The 26306-nt window shown below is 44.9% G+C and overlaps 1 protein-coding gene across 1 annotated transcript; it reads right to left on the bottom strand.

Moving 5' to 3' along the window:
* Positions 1-7861: 7861 nt before the first annotated feature.
* LOC309542059 (tyrosine 3-monooxygenase-like) lies at positions 7862-26060 on the bottom strand. The gene is made up of 12 exons (XM_082240583.1): positions 25778-26060; positions 24588-24762; positions 22204-22292; positions 21901-21968; positions 21469-21519; positions 17296-17441; positions 15335-15470; positions 14537-14606; positions 13110-13166; positions 12237-12332; positions 8779-8912; positions 7862-8077 (listed from the first exon to the last, which is right to left on the bottom strand). The coding sequence occupies exons 1-12, from the start codon at positions 25907-25909 to the stop codon at positions 7918-7920; spliced, it is 1314 nt and encodes a 437-aa protein (XP_082096709.1). The 5' UTR covers positions 25910-26060; the 3' UTR covers positions 7862-7917.
* Between the last annotated feature and the right edge of the window lie 246 nt (positions 26061-26306).

Genomic DNA, 26306 nt, shown 5'->3' with positions numbered 1-26306 from the left:
TCCCAGCTGGCTTTCAGGTGATACAGAACATTTTCCTGTCTTCCTTGAAATCAACTGAGTGTCGTGACAAAATGTTGACTTGCTTCCTTATCGGTGTGTCTGGCATCGCGTGCTTTCCAAGGACCAGCCTTCCCTTTAGTTTACTTTCCAGGAAAGTTGGTATCTAGGGGCCAAACCACACATAATGTGGAGCTTGTCCTTTGCATGTTGTAGGTTGTTGGTTTATTTGCTCTACAAAATCCAGCGATGAATGCTACAATCTAAAGCGTAAGACTGGAGAGGCCAGTGGGGTTCTTACATTTCATGGAGCAAAGATCAGCTTCTAGGGGAGTTTTAGTGGGGGAAATAACACCTTCCCCCTCTATACTGACCTTCTGTTTTAAATTCTAGCATCTGTGGCTGCTTTGGGTAGAGAGGAAGAGTTTAGAAGCTAGCGGCATGAAACTCACTTTTATATACCGTGTATCCCTAAAAGTGACAACACCTCTAACAGAATTGTCTTTAAAAATAAAGATAATATTTTTTTGCAAAGTTCTTGGTTACCTGTGTTTGTTAATCATGTGAAATAAAGGAAGAAGTAAGCATGTATTCAACTTTTATTTGCACAAAACTGAATGGACATTTTGCAGGTACTTAAGGCTACAAACTCACTCACCTATTATAATTAAATGTATAGGTGCAGATTTAGGGAAGCCAGTGTGATGCAGCGGTTAATGTCTTGGACTAGGGCCTGGGAGACCAGGGTTCAAACCCCTTCTCAGCATGAAGTGAGCCAGTCACTGCCCTTCAACCCAACCAACCTCATAGGGAGCAAAGTATTGATAACAGAGGTAGATGTCAAACCATATAACACCACAGAGTGAAATTGAACTTATATTTTAATTTAGCTTTTAATAACAGAAGCAGATTGCACAAAAAGCATAGCTCTGTCCAGTCTTCCTTGTTGGCTTGTTTTCCTTTAGTTTGACAGCAAGGCCACTCAGTGTGAAAACATGATCAATGCCCTGAGTTCATATGAAGGGAGGTTAACTTTCCCCCTTAGTAGGAACAATAACTGCCTTGGGGTTAACTTTCTGGCTAATAAGCAAGGCCATAATCCAAAGCGTAAACAAGCAAGTTTATTTAGCAGGTTCTCTCTCTCTCTCTCTCTGGGTTGTTGCCAGGCCATTCTTCATAATGCTAGGAATGCTTTTGCAAAAAAGAGTAAAATCCAGTGCTGGCAATAGTTCTAGGGTGCAGTGCCTGCACTGCACATTGGCATACCCTCCAACATTCCTCAGGTGAAAATAGGGACATTTCTCACTCCTCCAACTGACCCTCCTCAACCCCTCATTTTGGGGTTCTCTCTCCCCCTTCTCCACTGCAGAGCATTTCCTATCAGAAGAATGGTGAGCGCTGCCACCACACCAACGGAGCACAGCGCACATACTCTCCACCGTCCTGAGAAAACCCCTCAATCCTAATTTTATTTTATTCTTTGGTATTATAATAATAATAATAATAATAATAATAATAATTTATTTCCCACCCTCCCCAGCCGGAGCTGGGCTCAGAGCGGCTAACAGCAATAAAAATAAAACAGCATTCTAAAATCAATATTCTAAAATCAATTCAAAATCAAATGGCAACCACTGGGCCAGAGTTCTACGAGGATCACCAGAGGAGGAGGTCAGGCTGCGCCCTGACCAAAGGCCTGGTGGAACAGCTCTGTCGTGCAGGCCCTGCGGAAGGATGTCAAGTCCTGCAGGGCCCTAGTCTCTTGTGACAGAGCATTCCACCAGATCGGGGCCACAGCCAAAAAAGCCCTGGCTCTGGTTGAGGCAAAAAAAATTACAAAAAAGGGGGGGGGCAATAAATGAATTTCAGGAAAGGGCAAGATTAGAAACACAAAGCATTTTTATTTTATTTTATCAAGACTCCTTTAGCTCTGCTCTGCTCCCCGCTTCTTCCCACCCAGGGTGGCCTTGGCCTCCGCATGCCCCTCGGAGCTGGTGTGTCAAGCAGGGCTGGCCCTCAGCTGCTACAGCCTCTTCTCCTTCTCACCTGCTCTCCAGCAGCCACTACAAGCTTCCCAAGGAAGGAGGCTGGCACTGGAGGCCATGGAGAGGCAGCAGGGTGCTCCCTCACAGCACTCGGCTCATCCCAAGCTCTCTAGGTGTCCCTATTTTCCAGGGGCAGTCCCAGACTTACAGAAGCTGTCCCAGTTTCTGATCTGATCCTGTAATGTCTCATTTTTCCTTAGAATGCCCCTATTTTCATCCGAGAAATAATGGAGGGTATAATAGGAGGTCCCTATTTTCATTGGAGGGTCAGGAGTTATGTGACCCCTGAACCAAGGCGATAAGTAACTCTACAACCTTTAGAAGACATCTGAAGGCAGTGCTGTATAAGAAAGTTTTTTTAATGGTTACTTTTTAATTATGTTTTTATATATGTTGGAAGCTACCCAGAGTGGCTGGGGCAGCCTAGTCAGATGTGTGGAGTATAAATAAAATAGTAGTAGTAGTAGTAGAAGTAATAATAGTAATGGACATTCCTATTTTAATTGGAGCAATGTTGGAGGATATGTCATCCTCCTCCCTGAGAGTTTGGCAACAGTAGTACTAGGAGGGGAAACAGGGACATTCCGGGATCAAATCAGAAGCTGAAATGGCTTTTGTAATTCCAGGACTGTCCCTGGAAAATAGGGACACTTGGAGGGTATGACCCTTGGACATTTTCTCTCACTGACTGTTTCCTGGTGATTAAAATGTGCAATAAATATCTTGGGGTGGGGGCAGTGGGAGCAAGTCCCGCTACTCCCCTTGCTTGCAATGATTATTTGTTTGTTTAGTAAATTTCTGCCCCAACCCAGTTCTCCATGGAGACCCCATGCATTAGCTAGATCAGGGCTGGGAAACCTTTTTGTAGCCTGACTGGCTACATTTCCTTATGGGCAAGGAAGGGCCTTCCAAGGGTGGGCTGCCAGGGGTGGGCAGGGGCACAGACAAAAGAGCCACGGACGTAGTCTCTCCGTTAGACTCTCCTGTTTCTTTCTCCCATCAAGTGTGGGGGCAGCAAACCCCTGGCATTCGTAACCGCACCCTTCTGCAGAACCCTTTTTATTGAGATTGCTGCAACTCTTTCAGGAGCACTAACTGTTCATTTTGGTCTGTTCTCATTAAACGAGGGAAGCTGTCCCTTGCCAAAGCATTGAAGGTTCCTGTTCTTTGCTGCTTGGACCCCGAATTAGTCAAAAGCCACCCAAACAGAACTGGCATAAACACAACCCAGCTAATTTGCCACGGGACAGAAGCCAGATTTCTGCGTTCCGTAGGTCAGCGACTCCCTAATCTTTCCCTGGCAATAGAATCGCAGGCACTAATAATTCCCGTCTTCAGGAGGGGGGAGAGTTCCGTGGCTTATGGGCCAAAATGGCACCACCCAGCTACACAAGAGGGAGCTATCAGCAGACTCAGGGGAAGACGAAAGGTTTGCAGAAGGATAAGGGGAAATCTTTAAAGCAGCGGTGGTGGTGAGGAGTGAGACCTCTTCACCTTGGCTTCTGAAACCTGAAATGTATATTTTTTAGGATTCTCCTCATTTCTGTGTTTGTGAGTTGTTTTAAACTGCTCTTAACGTTGTGTTTTGAAACATTAGGGTGTGCCTTGGTGCATATGCCTAAGGCCTAATTCTGTACAAGAGTCAAGAAGAGGAGAAATTCAGGAAAAGAGAAGAGAGAGATAGAGAGAAGGAGAGAAGGGAATATCCCATTAGGAAGCTGACTTATACCAAGTCAAGCCACTGTTCCATCCAGCTCAATCCTGTCTCTGCCTGTATGGCAGCAGCTTTCAAGGATTTCAGATGGGGGTCTCCCAGCCCCACCGGATGATGCTAGGGACCTTCTGTATGAAAAACCAGGTGCTCTGCTGCTGAGTTCTGGCCCTTCCCCCTTTGGTTCCATGCTCACTCACTTTTAGCCCTGGCCCTGCTCGTTGTTGATGTGCCCCCCCAACACATTTCTCATCAGGTAATGTGGCCCCCCAATAGAAATATAATTCCCCCACTCCTAATTTAAATGGTGTAAGATTTACAAATGGAGAATTATTATGAACATTCTTATTTTGCAGTTTCAAACCACCACTAAAACCAGGCTTTTGGAATTCCATTTGCTTAATAATAATAATAATAATAATAATAATAATAATAATATCCTGCCCATCTGACTGGGTTGCCCCAGCCACTCTGGGTGACTTCTAGCATATTAAAAAACATAATGAAACATTAAACATTTAAAACTTCCCTATACAGGGCTGCCTTCAGATGTCTCCTAAAGGTTGTATCTCCTTGACATCTGATGGGAGGGTGTTCCACAGGGTGGGCGAGATTACTGAGAAGCCCCTTACTGGTTTTTGGATGTTTGCATTTGAACTACCATGTCTTCTGTAGTTTCGGGTTGTTTTGCAGAGCAGTGATCACACCAGCATAGAGATTTTGTGTTTTCCATACTGCCCTAGCTGCGTGTTGTGCTTTTGGCATGTGTTGCTTGAGTGTAGAGTAGATTGCCACAATACCTCATCACATGCACACAATGCTAGGTTTTGCATGGCAAAGTCAAAATGTCCAGGTAGACTGGAGATGGTTAACCTAGGTGCCTCCAGATGTTCCTTGACTCCAGCTCCCATCATCCCAGACCATTGACTATGCTGGCTGGAACTGATGAACAGCAACATCTGGAGGTCCGGAGGTTAGCCACTCCTGATTTATGGGATTTCTAACTTGAACCATCAGAAGCTTGCCTGATTTCAGAATGGCCACTTTTTCTCTTTTTTTAAGGCAATGCACATTTATATTGCACAGCTGTGTTTCTGTGTACAGTGGTACCTCAGGTTACAGACGCTTCAGGTTACAGACTCCGCTAACCCAGATACAGTACCTCAGGTTAAGAACTTTGCTTCAGGATGAGAACAAAAATCGTGCTCTGGCAGCACGGCAGCAGCAGGAGGCCCCATTAGCTAAAGTGGTTCTTCAGGTTAAGAACAGTTTCAGGTTAAGAACGGACCTCCAGAACGAATTAAGTTCTTAACCGGAGGTACCACTGTATTTCTCCCATTTACACTCATTTGCCCCATGTCATTCTTACCCCACCCTTTTAAAAAAAGCAATCACCCCGAATGTATCCATTCCCTTTTATGGTGGTGTGGATGTGTGGACTGTGCAGCAGACAAAACACTCTGCAATATCTTTACCATGTTTTGACATTTATTCCTGTTTTTATTAGTATGGAACTTCTCCCACATGGATTTGCTCCAGAATATGTTCATCTAACTGGATAATAGGCTGTCACAATTAACAAATCATGTCTTAGAGCCAGCCTACTCCCAGTTTGTCTGTTCCCAATAAAGTTCTTTTTAGTTCTAACCCAAGGAGTCAAGCAAAGCCAGTGGTAACTGATACATACTGCCCTTTCAGGACACAGGTAAGGGAAGAATGTGATAGAATTATTTTACTGCTCTTTTTACTAGACCGTCAATTGTTGTTATTCTCCTGTCAGAAATCTTTTCCTCAGTTGGGCTCTGATTATGCCCTTTGCTTGTCCACATTGTGGACAGAGGTGTTTGTAGGAACTAGTCTACTATAGAAAGATACATTTCACATCTGTTGCTGCTCCCATTCCTGCCTTTCGCTCTGCCCACCACTGCCATGCAGCTCCCAGAAAATTGTCAAGCAGGGAACTGGACTGAGAAAGGTTCCCCATCTGTTTTAGACCCTGGACCTATTGGTCTTACAGGCTGCCTGCCTGCCTGCCAGACTGCCTTTAGATGGTCATGTGTATTGCTTCAGTTGCAAAGCCCAGGAGTGGGCGCTGTGTTCCAAAACTGCAAAAAAAGACACATTCCTTTGTTTTGCATCCTGTGCCACTGTTTTGCACCTGACTGATGAACCTCTAGGTTCTAATAAAAAGCCCGGTGGATGTACAAACCTGAGTTCTGCTCCCGCCTGGTCTAACAGATCACTCCTATGTGGTCTCTCATGCACTTCTTTCAATGTCAGGTTTTCAGATCAGTTGGTATATTGCTAAGACAGGGTAGAATGATCAGCTGTTTTTGTTGTCACACAATGAATACACGTGGTATAAAATGGCACCGCTAAAGTTCAGTATTATTTGCATCGCCATTCCCACCAATCATCCATAGCTCACTAAACTGATGCGTCTCGGTTTCAGTTTTCCTCTCCCCGTCCAGCTTTCTTTCTCTTTTTCTTCCAGGATGCAAAGAGTTAGGAGGGTTCAGAGGCACAGCTTAATGGGGCCAGCCTTAAGGAGAACCGGACTCTTATTTTTCATGCAGAAAAGCGGGGGGGGGGAGCTAATACTACCCCACTTCCCTTTCACTCAGTAATCCAAGTTGAACTTCTCCTATTCATAACTGGAAAATGACACAGGAGGAGCAAAAGAATGTCTTCTTTCCAGTTTGGGAGGAGGTAGAGAGGATGAATGTTGATGTTACAGTTCCATCTTGTGGACAAAGCAGAATTATCTCCGGGATGCCAAAATATAATATGCACAATTGTGGAACATGCTGCCTAATCAAAGAGGTGTCTTTGTCTACATGAGCAGCCATCCAAAATAAGTACACACACACACACACACAGAGAGAGAGAGAGAGAGAGAGAGAGAGAGAGAGAGAGAGAGAGAGAGAGATTTCTGGGCACTGTAGTTTATCCCTCACAGAGTTACAATTCCCAACAAAACGTAACTACGACACCCAGGATTCCATGAGGGGAGGAGATGTGTTTTGAACACGCTTCAAAGGTATAGTGTGTGTGCAGTCTGTGTTTTGAGCCAGGAATTCTATGAACGGAGTGATCATTGTGCAACAGGTGCCAGAATGGATTATCCCTTGGTGTGATACAGCAGGGTTACACCAAAGAAGCCACAAGCAGTATGGAGCACAAGTGGCTTGTCTGTAGCCACTGCAGAGCATCTGATGTGCCTACAAAAGGTCCTCTGCTCAATCTCCAACAACTTCTGGCTGAGACCTTGGTGATCTGCTGCCAGTCAATGTAGACAACTTTGAGCTAAATGGACCAATGGTTTGACTTGGTATAAGCCAACTCTCTCTGTTGTTGTTGTTGTTTACAATTCTATCCCACTTTTCCTCTAAGGAGCCCAAGGCAATATACATGGTCCTCCCTTCCCCCATTTTATCATCATAGCAACCTTCTGAGGTAGGTTAGGTGGAGAGGCAGGGACCAGTCCAACTACTTATGCTTCTGTATTGCTTTTATATTTTTTAGGGGTGCATCTAAAATATGAATGAGTCCAAGCTGTATTTGGAAACAAATGTATTGATACAAGCACACACACTCTAGGATGGAATTGGCAATCTTAACACTCAGGGGACTCTCCCCACCCTGATTATCACTTTCACAAGCCATGTTTTATTACAGATTGACTAAGAATACGCTGGTGGCGCTGTGGGTTACACCACAGAGCCTAGGGCTTGCCGATCAGAAGGTCAGCGGTTTGAATACCCAGAACGGGGTGAGCTCCCGTTGCTCGGTCCCTGCTCCTGCCAACCGACGTTCGAAAGCACGTCAAAGTGCAAGTAGATAAACATGTATTGATCTGGCGGGAAGATAAACGGCATTTCCGTGCACTGCTCTGATTCACCAGAAGCGGCTTAGTCATGCTGGCCACATGACCCGGAAGCTGTATGCCGGCTCCCTCAGCCAATAAAGCAAGATAAGCGCCGCAACCCCAGAGTCAGCCACGGCTGGACCTAATGGTCAGGTGTCCCTTTACCGTTACCTTACTAAGAATACTAACTAATACATTTTCTCTTTGACCGAGGAACCATCAACGACTACAAATGCACTGTAAATCACATTTCTCTAAATAGTATCTTATAACTGTGATAGCTTAGGCCAACTGTTTTACGAAAGCTTTTCAAAGGCATGGCAGAGAGTTTTCAGTTCTTCTTTCAAGTGGGTAACAATTTCCTTCACTTTCTGCGGCGAGTCAAGAACCTCGACATTGCAGCTAAAGGGATTATAATGAAGAGTAAAAGGTTTCTTGATCTTAACGGTGTATTTTCTGTAGAGGGGGAAAAAATTGATCAAAAGATGAGTTTTTACATTTTTACAAGTGCATGCATTTTATAGGGTCTGGAGAAAAGTGTGTTCTTTTCCAGTTTTATGATTGGCACCACCGGAAAATTAAATAGAGCAGGGTCTCATAAGTAAACTGTGGCCTTAATGTTTACCAAGTAAAAGTTTTGTATGGAGATGATCCGTCCAACTGTTGGTGCATCCCCTGTGCCTGGAGAGATCCCCATATAACACAGCTCAAGACCTCAAGATCTTAAGGACCGCCTCTTCTCATCTGAGCCCCTTTTCTATGCCCCCCCACAAGAAGTCCGAAGGGTGGCAACACGAGAATGAGCCCTTTCTGTGGTAGCTTCGCATTTGTGGAATGCTCTCCCCAGAGAAGCTCGCCTGGTTTATTTAGTGGGTTCCTCCCAGAGGAAAAAGAATTGACTTCTTTGGCATGCAGAAAACTAGGAAATAAGACCCCCTAAGAGATGGCATAGTTGCCAGTGCTGTGAAATAAGGGGTGATGCTTTGTCCCTGTGTGCCCCCACTCCACAACACACACATGCTAGGTTAAGAACTCCGAAAGGACAACAACACCTTCTGAGGTCTCCATGTTCCCATCAAAGGTGTTCTGAAGGCCAAATCATCCTCACTTGGTGATGGGCAATATCTGCTTTGAATGAGTGCCATTGCCATACTTACTGGAGCTGAGACTTCATGTCTTCAAAGTGTTCTGCTACAAAGTAGACGGGCTGGAAGGACTGGTCCTGGTAAGGCTGGATGGCCATCGCATCTGTGTCAAAGGGTTTGTACTGTGGCTTCTTTGACAAAGCATACTATTAGTAAAGGAAAGCGACAGTGTTCATGTTCAGAAATGTCAAAGATGTAGGCTTAGAATGCAAGGAGGGGGTAGCAACCAAAGCGAAAAATTAAATGGGTGTGGGAAGGAAGAAAGGAATCTATGGGGCTTCAAAGGAGTGTGTGTGACAATGTTTAACTTTACTAAAGAGGGGAGAGCTGTCCCTTCCCATCAAATATCAGTGTTTCCCTCATCTTCAATCACATGACCTGTTCACCTGGATTATTTAACCTTTGGAGTCAATTTCATATCTACACTTCAAGTTTGTATATTTCTAATGATGAATGAATTCCTCATTGTGTGGCTTGGGACTGGGGTGAGCAAAATGTTTTCTCCCTAAAGTGGAAATAATTGCTGCTTTTCCTTTTCCTTTTCTTTACAAAAAAAGCTCAGTTCTGAAATTGGATTAGTCATGCTGTGACTGAATTAGATGTGCTACCAATGTTGTCATCATGGGTGCAAAGGGATCTGACCAACTCCCTTCCCCGAGCCCCCCTATTCCTGTCAAGAACAGCTTAACTCTGCTTCTCGATCCCTTCCTCTTTACTAAGCCGATGGCAGTAGGACACTAACAGCAGGTCTCAGGAGCTCTGGGGAACTACATTTCCCAGGGTCCCTGGTGCCTGGCATACTGTGGCTGCCATGTCCTTAGAAGCCAGGGAAGCTTCACGCAGGATCCTCCAGAGAGCCCTTCCATTGCTACTGCCCTGCCACTACCCTGTGGGTTTGGAGGAAAGAAAGGAAATGGGGTTAGTGATAGGTAAGAGAAGGGCTGCCTGGCAGTACAGTGGTACCTCGGGTTACAGACGCTTCAGGTTACAGACACTTCAGGTTACAGACTCCGCTAACCCAGAAATAGTACCTCGGGTTAAGAACTTTGCTTCAGGGTGAGAACAGAAATCGTGTGGCAGCGGGAGGCCCCAACAGCTAAAGTGGTGCTTCAGGTTAAGAACAGTTTCATGTTAAGAACAGATCTCCGGAACGAATTAAGTTCTTAACCTGAGGTACCACTGTAGTGATAAGGACAAATCCCAACATGATCTTGCATTCGGGTAAAACTCTGCTCTTTGTATTCTAAATCACCCAAACTCTTTACTTGCCTTTACCTCTACTTGCCATTTCTTCCAAAGATGGTGTAAGAACTAGAGGAGAAAAAACTGCTTTGACCCAAAGGACACAATTTTTTTTAAAAGGGGACCCAAGACTCTAGTTTCTTGATTAGCAGTGCACTGTATGTGGGAGATTCCTGTGAGAGTCCTCGTTCAATCTAAACCAGATGCATCAGTAAAAACATGCAGATATATTGTGTTTCAGGCCTTGGGAAAGCCAGCTGAAAGGTTTCAGAACCTCAGGCGTGAGTTTTCAAGCAGAGCCCTTCATTCTTTGCTGTGGGAAGTTCTGCTTTAAAATGATCAGATGACCCGAGGTGACCTGAAGGGAGCTAAGGGAGCCCTGTTTTTCTGCAAACGAAGCATGCCAAGGGGTGAGCTCTGCCAATTGTGAAGTATGGGCCATTACATTTTACTGTACGTAGGCTAGACTCCAGCCGGGGTGTTAACATGAAATTCATTTGATTTAATGCAGAACAGCTGACAATACAGTAAAATTACAGTGCAAAACTCAGTGTCTCGGGTGCATTCTATAGCTCAGAAAATGTAAGGTTGGCCAGCAGGCAAACTCTTTCATGCTAGTTGGGGATTTGAATATCGTCGTATAGATCTCACCTCCTATTTTGAAAGGCAAAGCTAGGTTTCTAGGCCAAGTGATGGTTGAAAAATAGGGTTGAAGCTTGCCTTAAGGATTCGGCTACAAAACCAAAACAAGAGCTGTCAATTAAAAGCACATGGTATCCGCTGCTTAAAACAAATACATATTTTGAAAGCCATCTTTTGATAGCTTTGCAGAGAGAGATAATTACATAGTGGGTAGATTGCTGGACCAGAAAGGTACTCTGACTTCCACAGGGTGGGTCCAAATTTGAAGAGGGTATTAGCAGGGCACACATATACCGTGATAGACAAAAATCCCATGACTGCAGTCATGGAGCAGGAACTCTAACAGTTACTGCCCCCCTCCTCATATTTCAGCAGGTGGTTGTTCTTTACACTGCACAGGGAGTTGGGTGGGTTGGCTTACCAGTTGAGTGCCAGACTCTGACATTATAATTGCCCACAATGCCCCAGAGCAACATAACATCATTCTGGGGCATTTTGGGCAATTGCAGTGGCAGCTGCCTGGCATTTTTATGAGATGATGTTGGACCCTGGAAGCCACGGTCCAGGTTCAGGGCAAGCAAAACAAGCAGCAAAGAAAAGTGTGGAAATAGAGGTTGTAAAGCCTTTAAAATATGCCTTTCCACTGAATCCCAAAATGCCCCAGTGTTGCCCTTGCAGTACTCAGCAGGAGGATGAGTCTCCGCCTTCCATTGGTTCTGTCTCTGCTTATCATGGACTCTGACTCCACCTCCTGTTGGTTTGCCTTTCTGCTCTATCAGTTCCAATGATCACCGGTCACCACTGTGCGTTTCTGTCTACAGTGGTGGGCCCTGGTGCAGGAAAGCTTTTGAAGACACACCTGCTTGGATCAGCATTCCCTGGAACCTTCTGATCTTATTGTTTTAATTGTTTTTAACTATTTTAGGGTTATAGTTTTTAGAATAAGGGATGTTTTGATGCAGTGGTGGAACTGTTTTATTGTGCTTTTTAAAGAATGTATAAGTTTTATAATTGATTTTATAGTTGCAAAGTGTTTAGAAGCCATTTTGGCTTGTAAGCAGTATATAAATTTAATAGAAACAACAACAGTTTACATGGGGGGAACACACACACCACAGCAATGTTTTCAATATCCTGACCTCATCATTTTATTACACTCTGCTGGTGACTTGGTAGCTTCACCATTAATTAGAAACATGAGGGACTTCTGTGCTTTACAGCAGACTGACAAGTCACGTTTAGGTCCCATAGCAACAGCAGGATATTAGCCAATTCAAATCCTTAAAATGTAATTTTTAAAAAAGTAAAATGCAAGATCTTAAAACAGTTATACATAAGTCACAAGTCCACAGCTGAGCTACAACCTGGGGAAAGTGTATGTTGCTTCAAATTAATTACACTGTGTGTATACAAAAGACGCTGGTCGGTGATCGTATTAATAATAAATTCAAATTCAACATGAGGGACAGATTCATTTTAAAATGAAGCACATGAACATTAGGCGTAATGCTGACCTCTAGTGATCTCAGCTTGTAAGTTTATCTAATGTTAAAATAATACTTGGAGAGAGGGGGAAACAAACTTACCATCAGCTCCCCGTAGGAGGACAGGAGACCTGCTCCATAGGCTTTAATAGTTCCATTTTGTTTGCAGAGTCCAAACTCAACAGTAAACCAATAGAGCTGGTAAATACAAAGAGTAATGGGGTGGAAAACTCCTCTGAGAAGTCCCAGCCCCACCAGGTTATCCTGTGATTGCATGTAGTCACTATGTCCATGGAAATACACTGCATTACGTTGCAAATTTATTTATCTGCGTTAACGTTGCTCCTCAAAGGCAGCTGTCTGCTGGTGACCGTTTTGATTTCCCAACAAATGTCAAACAAAATGGTGGCTGTTGAGGCCAACAAAACTGAGTCCTTTGGGGTGGGGAAATTGAGGGGAAGCATCTGCTAGACCCACCTTGGGTTCTGTTTCTCATGCTAGAAGACAGATAGCCAATGCTGTGCCCTTCATATCTTGTTGGACTACAATTCCCATCATCCCTGACCATTGGCCGTGCTGGCTGGGGCTGATGGGAGTTGGAATCCAAGAATACTCAGAGGGCAACACACTGGCCACCCCTGTGCTGGAATGTGACTATATCACATTGCAAGAATCACAAAAACGTTGCGTAGACAGATCAGGATGAATGCTCCATACATTGGGATGCCACCTGGGTTTGTTTGGGAATAATTGTGTGTGTGTGTGTGTGTGTGTGTGTGTGTGTGTGTGTGTGTATCCATGAGAAGGACGCAATTTGCATTTTCTACCTCAAGACACCCAAATGTCCTGGCATTAAAAAACAAAATAAAAATAAAAACCAACCACTGAGCATTTTCTAGGGGGGCTTGAAATAGCTTATATTTTGAGCCTTTGGTATTATACTTGCAGTATGAAAATACATAAATATATACTCACTGTTGACAGTTTTTCTATCTCAGCATCGGATGCTCCAAGAGAAGCTAACCCAATATCCTAGATCAAAGATCAATATATTTATTGAAAGGCTGGTTTATGAAAACATACAGTCCTTTTCTGTTAATTATTATTACACTGAAGGTATGATCCTTAGCTTAAGGGCAAACATCTGTGTAGTTTTGTATGCCTGCAATTTCCCCCAGTTTAATCTAGTATATCATGTAGGTTAACAATAATAACAATAAATTCAGAGCTAATGCTGCATATTTGGATTATAGTTTAGCCAAGTGTGCACGATACAAGGAAGCATAACACATAAATTTCTAGTATGAAATAGTCTTTCCTGGTCCACACCCATGTGATTTGAGACACATCTGGCAACATCAGTGCAGAACTAGGAACCAAATCGCTTGCACTTAAAAAGTGATGTAATCCAACCATGCTCAGCTGAACACAGAATAGAAAAAACTTGACCCATTTCCACCTTAATGAAACCTAGCAAAACTATGTCATGTTGAGTAGCGTCATTTGTCCATTCTCAAGGAGGAAGTAATGCTCTTGTTAGTGCAACTCTGACACTACTTGAAGCAAAGGTTTTTGGAGGTTTTTTAGGTAAAATAAAGGCCATCTATAACCCTCTGCCACATATCTATCAGATGAATCCCCAACCTATTTTCCCCCCTTTAAATTGCCATGCCCCTGAAGAGCACAGACAATTCCAGGATGCCTTTTCTGGCTCATCCAACCCCTGAAACCTTTGAAAATGGCTGGATCAAATAATTTAGCCCCCTACTATCTGGCATAAATAATCGGGAGTTGAACTGAACACTCAGGGTTGAACTGAGCTTTTCGGCCAGACCAAGGAATTGTGCAACCTCCTCACACTTGAGGTTTGGAGCTCTCCAGACCCTGGTCCCATAAAAATAGGTCTAATATCTACATCGTTCCCTTCTTTTCAAGTCTTGGAGGCTACTGCATGCCATCCCTCCTATATAATACATCCCACCTGAGTGAAGCCTGCAACTCATTCTGCTTTGGGTGGGTGGAATTAGGTAGCAAGTCCAGTGGTTTCCTATCTGGCATAAATGATTCTACAGAACAGGGGTCGTTCCTGATCATTGGCCATGTTGGCAAGCACTGAAAGGATCTGGGGTGCACCTACATTTGGAGGACCACAAGTTCCCCGCTCTCTAGATTGAGGATAATCTTATGTAGGAGACTCCTGTATATCAGACTATTTGTCCACCTGGCCCAGTGTTATCTACTCTGACTTGCTGAGGCTCTACAAGGTCTCAGACCTTCCTTGTTGTTAGCTTCCTGTTCCTTTTGACTGGAGATACCTGCGACAGGTGACTTCCTGCATATAAAACATGTGCCCTTCCACCAAGCCACAGCACCTTTCCCTGTCAGAACAACAGAAATGTTACCTGAGAGAACTGGGCAAATTCTTTGTCAGCTAACATGGGAACGTGGCCCAGCAGTTCGTGACAGCAATCACTGTGAAAACGAAAACAAGTGCTGTTGTTTTTTAAGAGTCATAAAATGTGTCCTTTGCATCTACCTGACAATCCACATCTCAATCCAGAGAATGTACCTAAGATGCCTCTTTAAACTCCACAACACAGCAGGCAATAGTGACAGTGGCTTTAGTGGACTGTTCCTTTCTTAGTCCTCTTGAAGAAAGAAAGAAAGAAAGAAAGAAAGAAAGAAAGAAAGAAAGAAAGAAAGAAAGAAAGAAATTGGGGGAGGGGACTGCATGTGATCAGTGCCAAGTGAAGTTTGAACCTCAGACACATTTATGCAACTTCTAACGAAACAGGAATTTGGCATCTCAAATGCTGATGTTGGATCCTGATCTCAAGATCTGAAAGCCAGTGGAACGTAATAAAATACGGATGGTGGGCGGGGTGGGAGGTGGGGAGAGATGGATAATAGAAGTTACTGTGTGGCCAGAGAAGGGTGTTGCGTGTGAACAGATCATAACAGATTGATGCTGACAGTCAAAACTATTCTCATGCCAAACGGAGTGAGAATCTTGAAGACTTCCTATAACCTTTTCCTGCTCCCAGCGGCTCTCTGAGAAATAGAGTCCTCACAACCCCCAATCCTAGAGGAACAGAAATATTGTGCTATATGGAAGCACTCAACCAGCTTCTACAGAGCCACTACTGGCCTCCCCGGCCACTCCCTGAGAATGACTACATGATCACCCGACTCCTACTCACGGTTCTGGGGAATGCATTGGGGAAGACGAGTGCCTGATGTATTGGGTTGTCTGAAAGACACGGAATGCCAGGCTAGCAAGGAAATCCCGAGCCGACAGAAGCCCTGCAGCTGGCCTCAGCTTGAAGCCAGTTCTTTCTGCAAGGAAAATTAAAGGAGGAATAAAATTCGGAATAGGGTTGTGGTGGAAATAGGCATTTGTTTATTTATTGCATCCAAATCACTTAATGCAACCTGCCATGCACTGCTCAGTTTTCATGAATGCCGTCATGCCATGGAAACATGTCTTTACCTTCCTCTGACAGGGCTCTCCACTCTAGCTGTGGAATACTTAGCTCATGTGTTCTTCTCACTAAATGATTCTGTAACACTCTTAGGTTAATAATTCTTCGCAAGCAACTTGCAAAATTGTGTAATATAAAATTGTAACTACAATAACACACACACACAACACACAGTCGCGTTCTTAAACATGGATATCTCAAGAGTTGATGAGCTGGGGTAGAGGAAGGGAGAAGTATTTAGTAAGAAGAGTAACTTGTAAAAACTTTTACTTGTGATTTATGGCTCTCCAATAAAAGTTGGGCTGCAATAAAGAATAGGGGAGGTGGGCAGGGGGCTCACTTGGACTGAATGCTTAACATCTCCTGGAAACCCAAAGAGAGTTGAAAGGAAATTCATGACCAGTTGCCCTAAAGGAACTTACAGGAACAAATTTCTACTCTTAGCCTCCAAATACAGCTACATAAAATTGTTTTCCCTTTTTGGCTATAGGTTTTCGTTCCTTGTAATAAAATCATGTCTAGTATCTGGATAGATGCATTCCAGAAACACAATATTCTCTCTCTCTTTAATGACTTGGAAAGCCATCCTTCAGTTTTGTACCAAGGTAGTACAAAACCAGTTGCCATATTGTGTATCGAGGCCCCGTGACCACCCTGTTCCCTAAAGGATAAATAACTAGACACCACACAGCATATTGGTTTGGGATCAAATAAGGCCACAACTTTATTGGTTACACATGTGAGGTTTGGCCATAGGAACTGTGGTAAGCAACTGCACGTGTCACTCCCACTCATCTGCTTGGAGTGTTTCTAAGGGTGAAGTTGGGGGGGGGATGCTCTGTGACCTACGTCAAATTGGGACATCCCCCAAGCGGTCCCTGTTGGAGGAGTGGTATGGCCCTAGCCTCCATCTGGGAACTGGGCAGGAGCCACTCCTTCCGGATCCCTTTAACAGGATACCCTTACCCGTGGAGGGGCAAACGGAGGCTACAACCTCCCCTCCAGCCAAGACTATGCTTACCCAATGCCTATCCTCCATACAAAGTTGCGACGATTGCTATGAGGTAGGCGAAAACCCTAATTGGTGGTGCCAATTAGCCAAGTGGGGGAAATTCCTGCCCGGCCCCTGAAAAATTAGGTGACCGATATTGTCCATAGCAAGGTCGAACCACCCATGAAAAGCACTAATCTGAGGGATGGAGGGTGGGAGAGCTGGCACAGCAAGAGAAAGACCAAAAGGCCATGCTGGCGGGGCATTTAAACTTCACCTGGGTGCAACACCAAGGGCTGCAATTGGTCGGTTGGTCCTGTGCCCAAGGGAATACCCACTAACTCCTGCCGCCATTGGCCCATTTGGCAGCAGGAATACTATCTGGCCTGTGATAGGTCAGTTTGCCAGGAAGGCCTGGGGCCCACCCACAAAGCCACCAGCCCAAAAAGGGGGCGAATAGACTTTTAGGGTGATGCATGGAAGCCAGTTGCCATATTTTAGGAGGTGGAGGATGTGATAGGTGAACTCATCCCACCTCAATTTTGGATTTGGCTCTGAAATGGTCTTGAGCTAATTCCGAACTACTGTTGGGTGTGCCCCATTACAAACCCTCCATTTCCTGACTTCACTTCTGCCACTCATAAGAACACCCTTACTTGGCAGCAGTCCTACTGCCATACCTCCTTACCTGTTAGAAATGCAGAGACATCCTGCAGCTGAGGGATATGGTCTGCTTGATACCCACAGTATTTTTCCAGCTGATGAAAGGCCTCCAGATATTGGTGGCAGGCATGAGTGGGATAAAGACTGCTTAGCTTCTGGTAGACTTCTCTCCTGAAAACAATAGGGGTGTTAGCTTACAAAGGACCTCTTTGCAAAGAGCATATTTTAAATGATACACCACACACATAAGACAAACTTTTCTCATAACAGCGACAGGGCTGCGGGGCATGTTGACATCATGTGCACATGTTGCAGGGCATGCACACACAGTGTGGTGACATTGTCTGGCCCTGGGGCCCCTCAGCTCTGGAGGCAAGGCAATGTGCCTGCCCCTTGAATGCAGGAGTCTCAACTAAAGCATCCATGACAGATGGCCACCCAACCTCTGCTTAAAAACCTCCAAGGAAGGAGAGGCCACCACCTCCTGAGGGAGTCCATTCTACTGTTGAACAGCTCTTACTGTCAAAAAGTTCTTACTGATGTTTAGTTGGAATCTCCTTTCTTGTAATTTGAAGCCATTGGTTTGGATCTTACCCTCCTGAGTAGGAGAAAACAAGATCACTCCATCTTCCATGTGACAGCCCTTAAGATATTTGAAGATGCCTATCATATCTCCTCTCAGTCTCCTCTTTTCCAGGCTAAACATACCCAGCTCCCTCAACCATTCCTCATAAGGCTTGGTTTCCAGACCCTTGATCAACTTGATTGCCCTCCTGGATCAATGGGGGCACCACATGGACACCTGCTACTGGTATTTCATGGTGTTCACCACAGAGAACACCAATATGTACATGGAAAATGATTTGCCATGTAAAGCAGATATGAGGAACCTGTTGCACTCCAGATATTGCTGGACTCCAACTCTATCAGCCCCAGTGAGCAGGGCCAGCAGTCAGGGATGATTAAAGTAACTGTCCTTAAAGGGAAGAAACATGTTTAGTTGTTGGAAAGAGAGCATGTAATAATCATGCAATGGCATGGAGCCTTGTGGAAGTAGGTTTTTATTCAGCTCTGGGGCTCTCACACATTTGTAAACATTGTTTTATGAAAATTGAGGTCATTCTTGGAAATGCTGACTAAGCCAATAACCTTTTCCTGTTTGTATTGTATTTCTCTCTCTCTCTCTCTCTCTCTCTCTCTGCTGTTCAAGTGTTGCTATGAAGGGTGAAATTCAGCATCACATAATGGTTGTCTCTATTTTCAATACATATCAAGACTAGGGTGCAGTTTACGTTAAAGAATGAGAAACAAAAGATATCAGCTTCCAGTGGTGGCTACTGTTAGTACTGTTTTTAAAAAAACCCCAAAAGCTTTATGAGCTTTAGACCACTTCCACAATCAGTCAGGAAAAGTTCAGGAGAGCAAGAAACCAAACTTGCGCTTCCTACACAGCATGGTTGAATTCAGCAAGATATTTGGTCCATTATTCTGTCCTATTTCTTCTTATCAAAAGCAGGGGTGAATAATCTGTTTCAATTCAAGAGCTGCATTCGCTTGTGGGCAACCATGCCAGTGGTGCGCAGGGCCAGAGGCAAAAGTGGGGAAAGGCCCTGCAGGGTGTAGGGTAACCCAACATCATCTAAGCCTCCCTGTGAGGAAATCAGAATGATTCTGATTTTGACACTTTATCAGTGGTCCCTGGAGGCATCCTGTCATGGCTAGTGGTCATGAATTTCTCTAAACCTCTTTCAAAGCCATCCATGTTGGTGGCCTCATGCAAGTGATCCCGAGAGTAATGCAGTTGCATAATTAGACTCCAGACTAACTGTGGTGCCTTTGTGGTGCTTTGGTGTCCTCCAGATCTTTAGACTACAGCTCTCATCAGCTCCAGCTAGCATGGCAATGGTTAGGGATGATGGGCATTGTAGTCCAAAACATCTGGAGGGCATTATATATATATATATATATAATATTTTATTAAAGTTTTCTTGGTTTACAAAGGTATGCGCAATGTCTCTGTTTTCAAGTTACATTTTCCACAGGTCAGTTTCATTTGTTGAGACATTAGGGTTACATTAGGAAGAAAAAAGGGGAGAAGAGGTGGAGGTGGCCATGGTGGGTGGGGGTGGGGTCGGGAGGCGATATTTCTATTTTGCTTAATGTATGTGTGGGTTTTTGTGTCAGCGTTGTTTGTGCAGGTTCTATTTGCTATTCGCTTCTGTTCCTTTGGTGGTGAGAGAAGTTGGGGTTGGCCTAGGGTGAGGTTGCTTGTTTGTGCTTGGCTGTGTTGAACTTTGTTTTTGTGTGTGAGTGGAGTGTGTGGGTGTGTGTTTTTGAATCAGGTTAGCCATATTGATTTGTATGCTGTTGGTGGATTCTTGTCATTGTCTTGTTGGGCTGTGTATGTGATGAAGGGGAGCCATACCAGGGTGAAGGTATCTTCTTCTATTTGTCCCCGTGTCAGTTTCAGTTTTTCGGTTAATTTTTCTAGTAAGGCTGTTTCCCATACTGTTTGGTACCATTGATCCATGCTTACTCTTGACAGGTCTCTCCAGTGTCTGGCTATGATGTTTCTGGTTGCTGAGAGTAGGTGGGTTATGAAGGGCATTATATTGACTGCTTTCAGCTCTAGACTGAGGGCTCATACTTTTGTGCTGTGTCTTTAGGCACAGGTCTGGGATTTCTGGGTCTGAGTGTGACTCACAGTTTTTTTTCTACTGTTGCTGCTGCTGCTTTCCCCGGGGAAAACTGTGTTTTACTGCTGAATCAAAAGCAAACAGCAATCGAGTTTTCTGTGGATTGTCATTTGCTCTGATTCAGCAATAAAAAATGAGATTTCCCAGGGAAGGCAGCAGGACAAAACAAAAACAAAAAACCCCTGACTTAGACCTGGAAATTCCAGACCTGTGCAGAAAAGCAAGTGTGGAAGACTCAGCCCTGCTGTGTTCATGAAGCCCTGCTGTTCATTCTGTTGTGCCTGGCTTCTAACCTAAAGACCTGCTCTGATGGCTCCACTGTATGAAAGTGGTCCCTTTGAAGTGCATAGCTAGAACAGAGACCTATTGAATTGTTTAGGGGGGAAATATCAGCCACTTTGCTGAGCTACTGAGCTGGCCAAAGAGTGTGATGTCCCGGAATCCGGAAGAATAATTTGTGGTTTGAGTTGGAATATGGAGTGAGGGTCAGTATACCCATCTCTTCTCCAAACTGGACCCAGGCAGAGACTGTAAACTTGGTTTGCATTTTGGCCACCAGCCACATAACTGCCTCAACAGTCTACAGCTGCTTAATGCACTCTGTAAATCCCACTGGTTTGTTTTTACGCTAGATGTGAACATTGCACAACCAACGTCCTATTTATTTGTCACCTAATAATACGAAATGTCTCTAGATGACTTACAGGGGTGCCAATTTGAATAAAATATTGTGGGGGGGGGGCAGGTAAGCTCCGCCCCACATAGTCAATCAGATGATGCATTGCACACACACCATTTAAATGGGAATGCCCATCAACTTTGCAGAGGCCTGGCCCACTCTAATATTTTATTGAAGCCCCCACAGCCCCTAGGAGTTGGCTCCTTTGATGGCTTACTACAATACCACCCTCCACCAAGAAATGGCAATAAGCAGGATCATCATGCAGTAGTACCTTGGGTTACAGACCCTTCAGGTTACAGACTTTGCTAACCCAGAAATAGTACCTCGGGTTAAGAACTTTGCTTCAGGATGAGAACAGAAGTCGCACGGCGGCAGCATGGCAGCAGCAGGAGGCCCCATTAGCTGAAGTGGTACCTCAGGTTAAGAACAGTTTCAGGTTAAGAATGGACCTCCAGAATGAATTAAGTTCTTAACCCGAGGTACTACTGTATTCCCTCAAAACCTTGGAATAAGAAGCATGTCCTAACCTGGGACCGAAAGGATGTTCCTGTCAGTATCAAGCAGGCAGCCTCACTGGGATAGGCATTCTATAAAAAGGGGCCACCACTCAAAAGGCCCTCTCCCTTGTATGAATCTCACTTTGATGGGGTGCCTCTGCTTCATATGTTGGAATCAGATGTGCCGTGTTGCATATGGTTCAAGGTACCACTATTATTTTCCATGCCAGAGAATGGAAAGGTGGGAAGGAGCCATTTTACATTCTCACCTTCCCCCACATGTTCTACGGTTTTTGTGGGCCATTGTGACACCAGGCACTTACCATGTAGCCGTTTCCTGGGCTGTGTACTCAACTCTTGGCAATGGGTCACCCCTGTAAAAGAGCACATGTGATTAGAAGTCCCTTACATACAGATATGAGATACCAAGGATCTTCTAGAAAGTGTCCCTGAGGCCTATTGTTTGTTGATCAGGGACAGAGCTACCAACTTGAATAAAATATTGGTGGGCCTAGGTAAGCCACGCCCCACATAATTTTAATATATGTTATTATTATTAATATAAGCCAAAATATTCTTAAAAATAACTACTGTCGCTCACTATCTTTTAGAAGTTCTCCCTTTTCTTCCTGTTTTCCAACAGAGGAGGCTACAGAAGTCTGCAGAAAACTATACTACAACTGCATGAATGTGTGAGCGGTGAAGAAAAATGGGAGAATGGTTATTGCTTTTGTTTTGTTTTATTGTGCACTTACTGTCTGAAATTGAAGGCCAGGTCCGCAATAAAAGCCCTTCGCTTCCTGTATTCAGCATCGGTGTATCCCTAAAATTGGATTGAGAGACAACACTTCACTGCAGTAAGTAGAACAGCCAAAAAATATAATATAACAAGATCCAAATTCTTAGCGTATGAATGTAGTTCTGATAGTGGTTGAGATAACAAAGAAAGGCTTCATGGAAGAGGGCAAATGAAGTTAGCAACTGTCCAGTTAGATCTGCAAATCATAGAGTTTATGAACTGGGCAGCACTCAGTTACCACCAGGTCTAAATAACTCACCGGATGGTCATGATCCAGATCAGGGTCAAATTTGGTGATCAGATGATGGCAGTTGTCAAGGTCTCGTATTTTCTTTGGGAACCACGGTGCTGCAGCCGAGGGAGTAAACCACAGATTGTGAGTGCATGCAGGGCCGTTTTAAGCATATCCAACACTGTAGTGCAAAGATCCCTCTGGCACCCCCCCCCTTTCCCAGAGTTGTCGACCCTTTTTAAGGGGGTGGACCCCAAAGTTGTTGACCTTTTTTAGGAAAGGTTCCCCAGAGTTATTGACCTTTTTTTGGAGCTGACACCACACTTACACATTATCTCTAACAAGCCCTTACAGCAAAATAAAATAAAAAGGCAGAAGCCCGACCAGATGGGCAGGGTATAAATAATAAATAATTATTATAAAATCTAATGAAGTCCTCAATTCGAAAGCAAGACTCATTCAAGACTCAGCAGTTCTTCTAATTCATCCTCATGATTTAAATCACCACATATGAAAAAGTTAAAACAATCACCAGTTTGTTGTTCTTTAAATAAATTAATATAGACACAGACAATGAAGTTCCCGGCCAATTTGTGTTTAAGTACAAAACTGACGTTTTCAAATATTGGGGGGGGGGGGTTGGGGGTGTAAAGCAGTGACATCCTGAACCTAAAAAGGACCCAAAACTTGGGTCACAAAGGCTGCAGTCCTAACTGCACTTACCTGAGAGTAAGCCCTGCTGAATCTAATAGGACCTTACTTCTGAGTAGACAGTAGGACTGGAGCAAGAAACACAGTTGGGAATTAGGGCTTTCTGTTTTAAGTCTCAACCAGAGGAAAATGTAATATTGGAAATTAGGGAGAAAGGAATATGAATAGATTGGGGGGAGGGGGCTGACGAGAGACCAAAAACCACAGGTAACAAGACAAGGCACATTTTCTGGGGGGCAAGTCTCACACACAGTTGCTCAGGGCGAGGACTGCAGAGGGACCATAGTTGAGTTGTGCGTGTGTGCTTTTCAGAAAAACGTAGAATTGGAAGGGTCATCTAGCCCAACCCCCTGCAATGCTTTTTAGCTTGCATTAATCTAAAAAACCTTCAGTGCCTTTTTTTTTTTAGTTGGATAGGCAATTAACAGGCTTATTTTACAAATAAGGGAGAAGGAGGGTTGCTGGCTTGGTTTGCCTTTGTTCTAGTTTTTAGCATGTGCTTAGTACCATCGTTTCAGGCTGTGAGCCGTCCTGATATCTATAGGTGGAGGTCAGTAGTAGTAGTAGTAATAGTAGTAGTAGTAGTAGCAGCAGTAGTAATGGGGATGATATTTTTCGCAGGGCTTGGAGTGGGTAATGGCCAGCTGCTAGAATGAATGGGGTTGGTGCTAAATGGTCTGGATTGCTTTAAAACCCCTAGGGACCTTGTTGGTGGGGGGGGTGAAGAAGGAGCCCACCCCCAAAGAGGAGGAGGAGGAGGAGGAGGAGGAGGAGGAGGAGGAAGAAGAAGAAGAAGAAGAAGAAGAAGAAGAAGAAGAAGAAGAAGAAGAAGAGCGAAGGGAGGAGGCTTCCCTTCCCCAGGATAGAGTTGCCCATAACATTAAACACAGGGCACGATTCCAGGGAGAGAGAGAAACCAGGGCAGCAGCTGCTGCTACTCACGGCTTGGGCTAGATGTATCTGAACAGGACAGGCAAGTAGGGCTGCAAACCCAGCATGGAGGCTCCGAGGAAGAAAGGGGGCAAGTCGTGGGGGCACCTCTATTCTTCTTCTTCTTCCTTCCTTCCTCCTCCTCGCTCTCCACTTCCCCCTCACCATCGCCCACCTCCCTCTTTCCACAGAGTGGGCAGGTGAAAGAGAGAGAGAGCACTGCACACCAGCCAGCCATATAGTTGGCGGGGCGCAGCTTCCATCCTAAGCCTCTGCAGGGATCACTCTCCTCCTGTGGAGGCTTGGGAAGCAAGCTGCATGCCCGCCAGTGTTGGGAGTTGCAGCTGGCGGGTGCGGGGAAAGGGGAGGCCGCCGGCAAAGCTGCACAGCTCCCCCACTCGCTGGGGCGCCCCTGAGAGGCCAGCGCCCTGGCGCAAGGCGCCAGTAAGCCCAGTAGGAAAGACACCTCTGAGTACATGATACCTACATCATGTGGGGGTTGAACAAGAGCTGGAGTCGCTGCAGCTCATATAATTTAGATGGAACACCCCAGATACACCTGTGGAACAGCCCAGATATGCTGGCCAGGGATGATCACGCCTAGAGGGGTGACAGATTCCCATACCCAAGTCTTCAGCAATCATAAAACAGGCTTAGTTATTTTTGGTATTACCGCTTAATAAACCCTTATGAATGTTGCACTACTGATTAAAAAAAATGCTTATGTGTCTATATGGAAAAGTGAGGCAGAAGCCCAAGAGATTGCTTACCTCTTTCCTCTTGGTTGGCTTTCACATCCTCCGCCACCCTCTTTAAGGAATTAGTGAGGCTGCTGACCTCACAGTTAGGAACTTCACATCTCACGAAAAATTCAAGGTCATCTGCAGTGTTTCTAGATACTTTAGCTGGTCTGCTTTCAAGGTGATAGATTTTAGTATCGAACACCTGTAGAAGGCAGTCCCACATAAGCACATATTGTGTGTGTGTGTGTGTGTGTGCGCGCGCGCGCAATTGCAATGCACAGGGTTGTTCACAAAAGTAACAAGCAAATCTACAAAAGTAGCAAGCAAATAAAAGTAATAAAATACGAATTTGACTTCCCCTCCTTCCCAGAGCAATCTGGAACCTTTTGTTTAACCGGAAACTGTGGCTACACAATTTTATGCATCTCTACTTGGGAAGTTAAGTCGCATTGTATTTGAGTAAGATCGGTGCCCATTTAAGTGCACATGGAATTGCAGCTCTAACAAAAGCACCATTAAAAGTGTGGCCACTAGCCCTAATGGCCATGTTCCACATCCACTGTCAGAGGCAGGAAGCCTCAGAGTACCAGTTGCAGGGAACCACCAGTAGGGCGAGGGCTGTAGCTCTCGGCTCCTGTTAGTGGGCTTCCCAGAGGTACCTGGCTGGCCACTGTGTGGGTACTGGAAAAGAGGAGTCCTCCTGGGACTGGTCCAACAGGAATCTTCTTATGTTATTGAGGCTCATATGCAAATATTCCTCTACCACAATCATTGGTAGGGCATGTTGTTAATTACCTCCACGTCTCTTCATCACCCTGCTCCAAATTAACATTTGATGCACAGTTTTGGGCAAACGTGCTGGGTGTTTACTCATTAAAAAAAAAATGAATTAAGTTGGTGATGATCACTGAAAACTAATACGCTGCCCCCTACAGACATTTATTATTTTTCCACTGCTAAGATCTTAAAAACATTTTCATTGCTTTCTATTGCAAAAAAGGAAATCAATATCAAAATAAGCCTCACGAACCTGTATATAAAGCACTTTTTTAAAAGACAGAAAGAAATCAGAGTCTTGTAGGATTAAAAGAGGCAAGGGTTCAAATCCTCACTTTGAGCCAATCTCAGCTTAACAGGGCAGGCTAAAACTGGGGACGAATAAAACTCTCAGGCTCCTTGGAGGAAAGGCGGCATATCAGTGTGATAAAGAGATGTACCTCGAACACTTTGGCCGCCCTAGAAATGCCCGCTTTTCTCCCGTTGCGGAGGGCGAAGGTCAGGGTCAGTGTGGCTTTTCCCGCAGCCTCTCTTTCCCCCGCAGAAGGTTCTTTCTTGGTCGACGGCTCCATCCTCGAAGGCAGCTCCTCGTCTAGGTTCGCGTGGGTCTGCCGGGGAAGATGTCCTGCGTTAGCTTTTCAGTCGAGGCAAAGCAGTCTTGGCTCTTTCTGGGAGGAGGCGGAGATCCCACCTCGCCTTCCAGGAATGGCGGCGGCAGCGCCTTTACGCACCTGGCTCAGCTTGGCAAGCAATCGAGGAGCTGTTCGTGGGGAGAGGGAAATCTGCCCACGACGGCTGGGGACTTGTCCTCCAGCACTTGAGACGTGGGCTCCTGTAACCCAGAAGGGCGAGAGATAGCGGCGTCTCTGCTCACGTGTGGCCAGTCCCACCAGGAGAATTGTAGGGGGGGACCAACTTGGGAAGGTACTCCAAGCAGCCCCTTAATAATAATTATCATTCAAAGCAGGG

The sequence above is a fragment of the Podarcis vaucheri genome (genome assembly GCF_965113315.1).
Source record: "Podarcis vaucheri genome assembly, chromosome: 10".
Classification (NCBI taxonomy): domain Eukaryota; kingdom Metazoa; phylum Chordata; class Lepidosauria; order Squamata; family Lacertidae; genus Podarcis; species Podarcis vaucheri.
Note: the sequence above shows the minus strand (reverse complement) of the source record. Positions and strands in the feature narration are given on the sequence as shown.

Coding starts and splice junctions, on each gene's coding strand:
- LOC309542059 (XM_082240583.1), bottom strand. CDS start 25,909: ATGGAGCCGTCGACCAAGAAAGAACCTTCTGCGGGGGAAAGAGAGGCT. Junction 21,969..22,203: donor ATCTGGATCATGACCATCCG/GTGAGTTATTTA, acceptor ATCCAATTTTAG/GGATACACCGATGCTGAATA. Junction 21,520..21,900: donor CTGGCCTTCAATTTCAGACA/GTAAGTGCACAA, acceptor GCTCTTTTACAG/GGGTGACCCATTGCCAAGAG.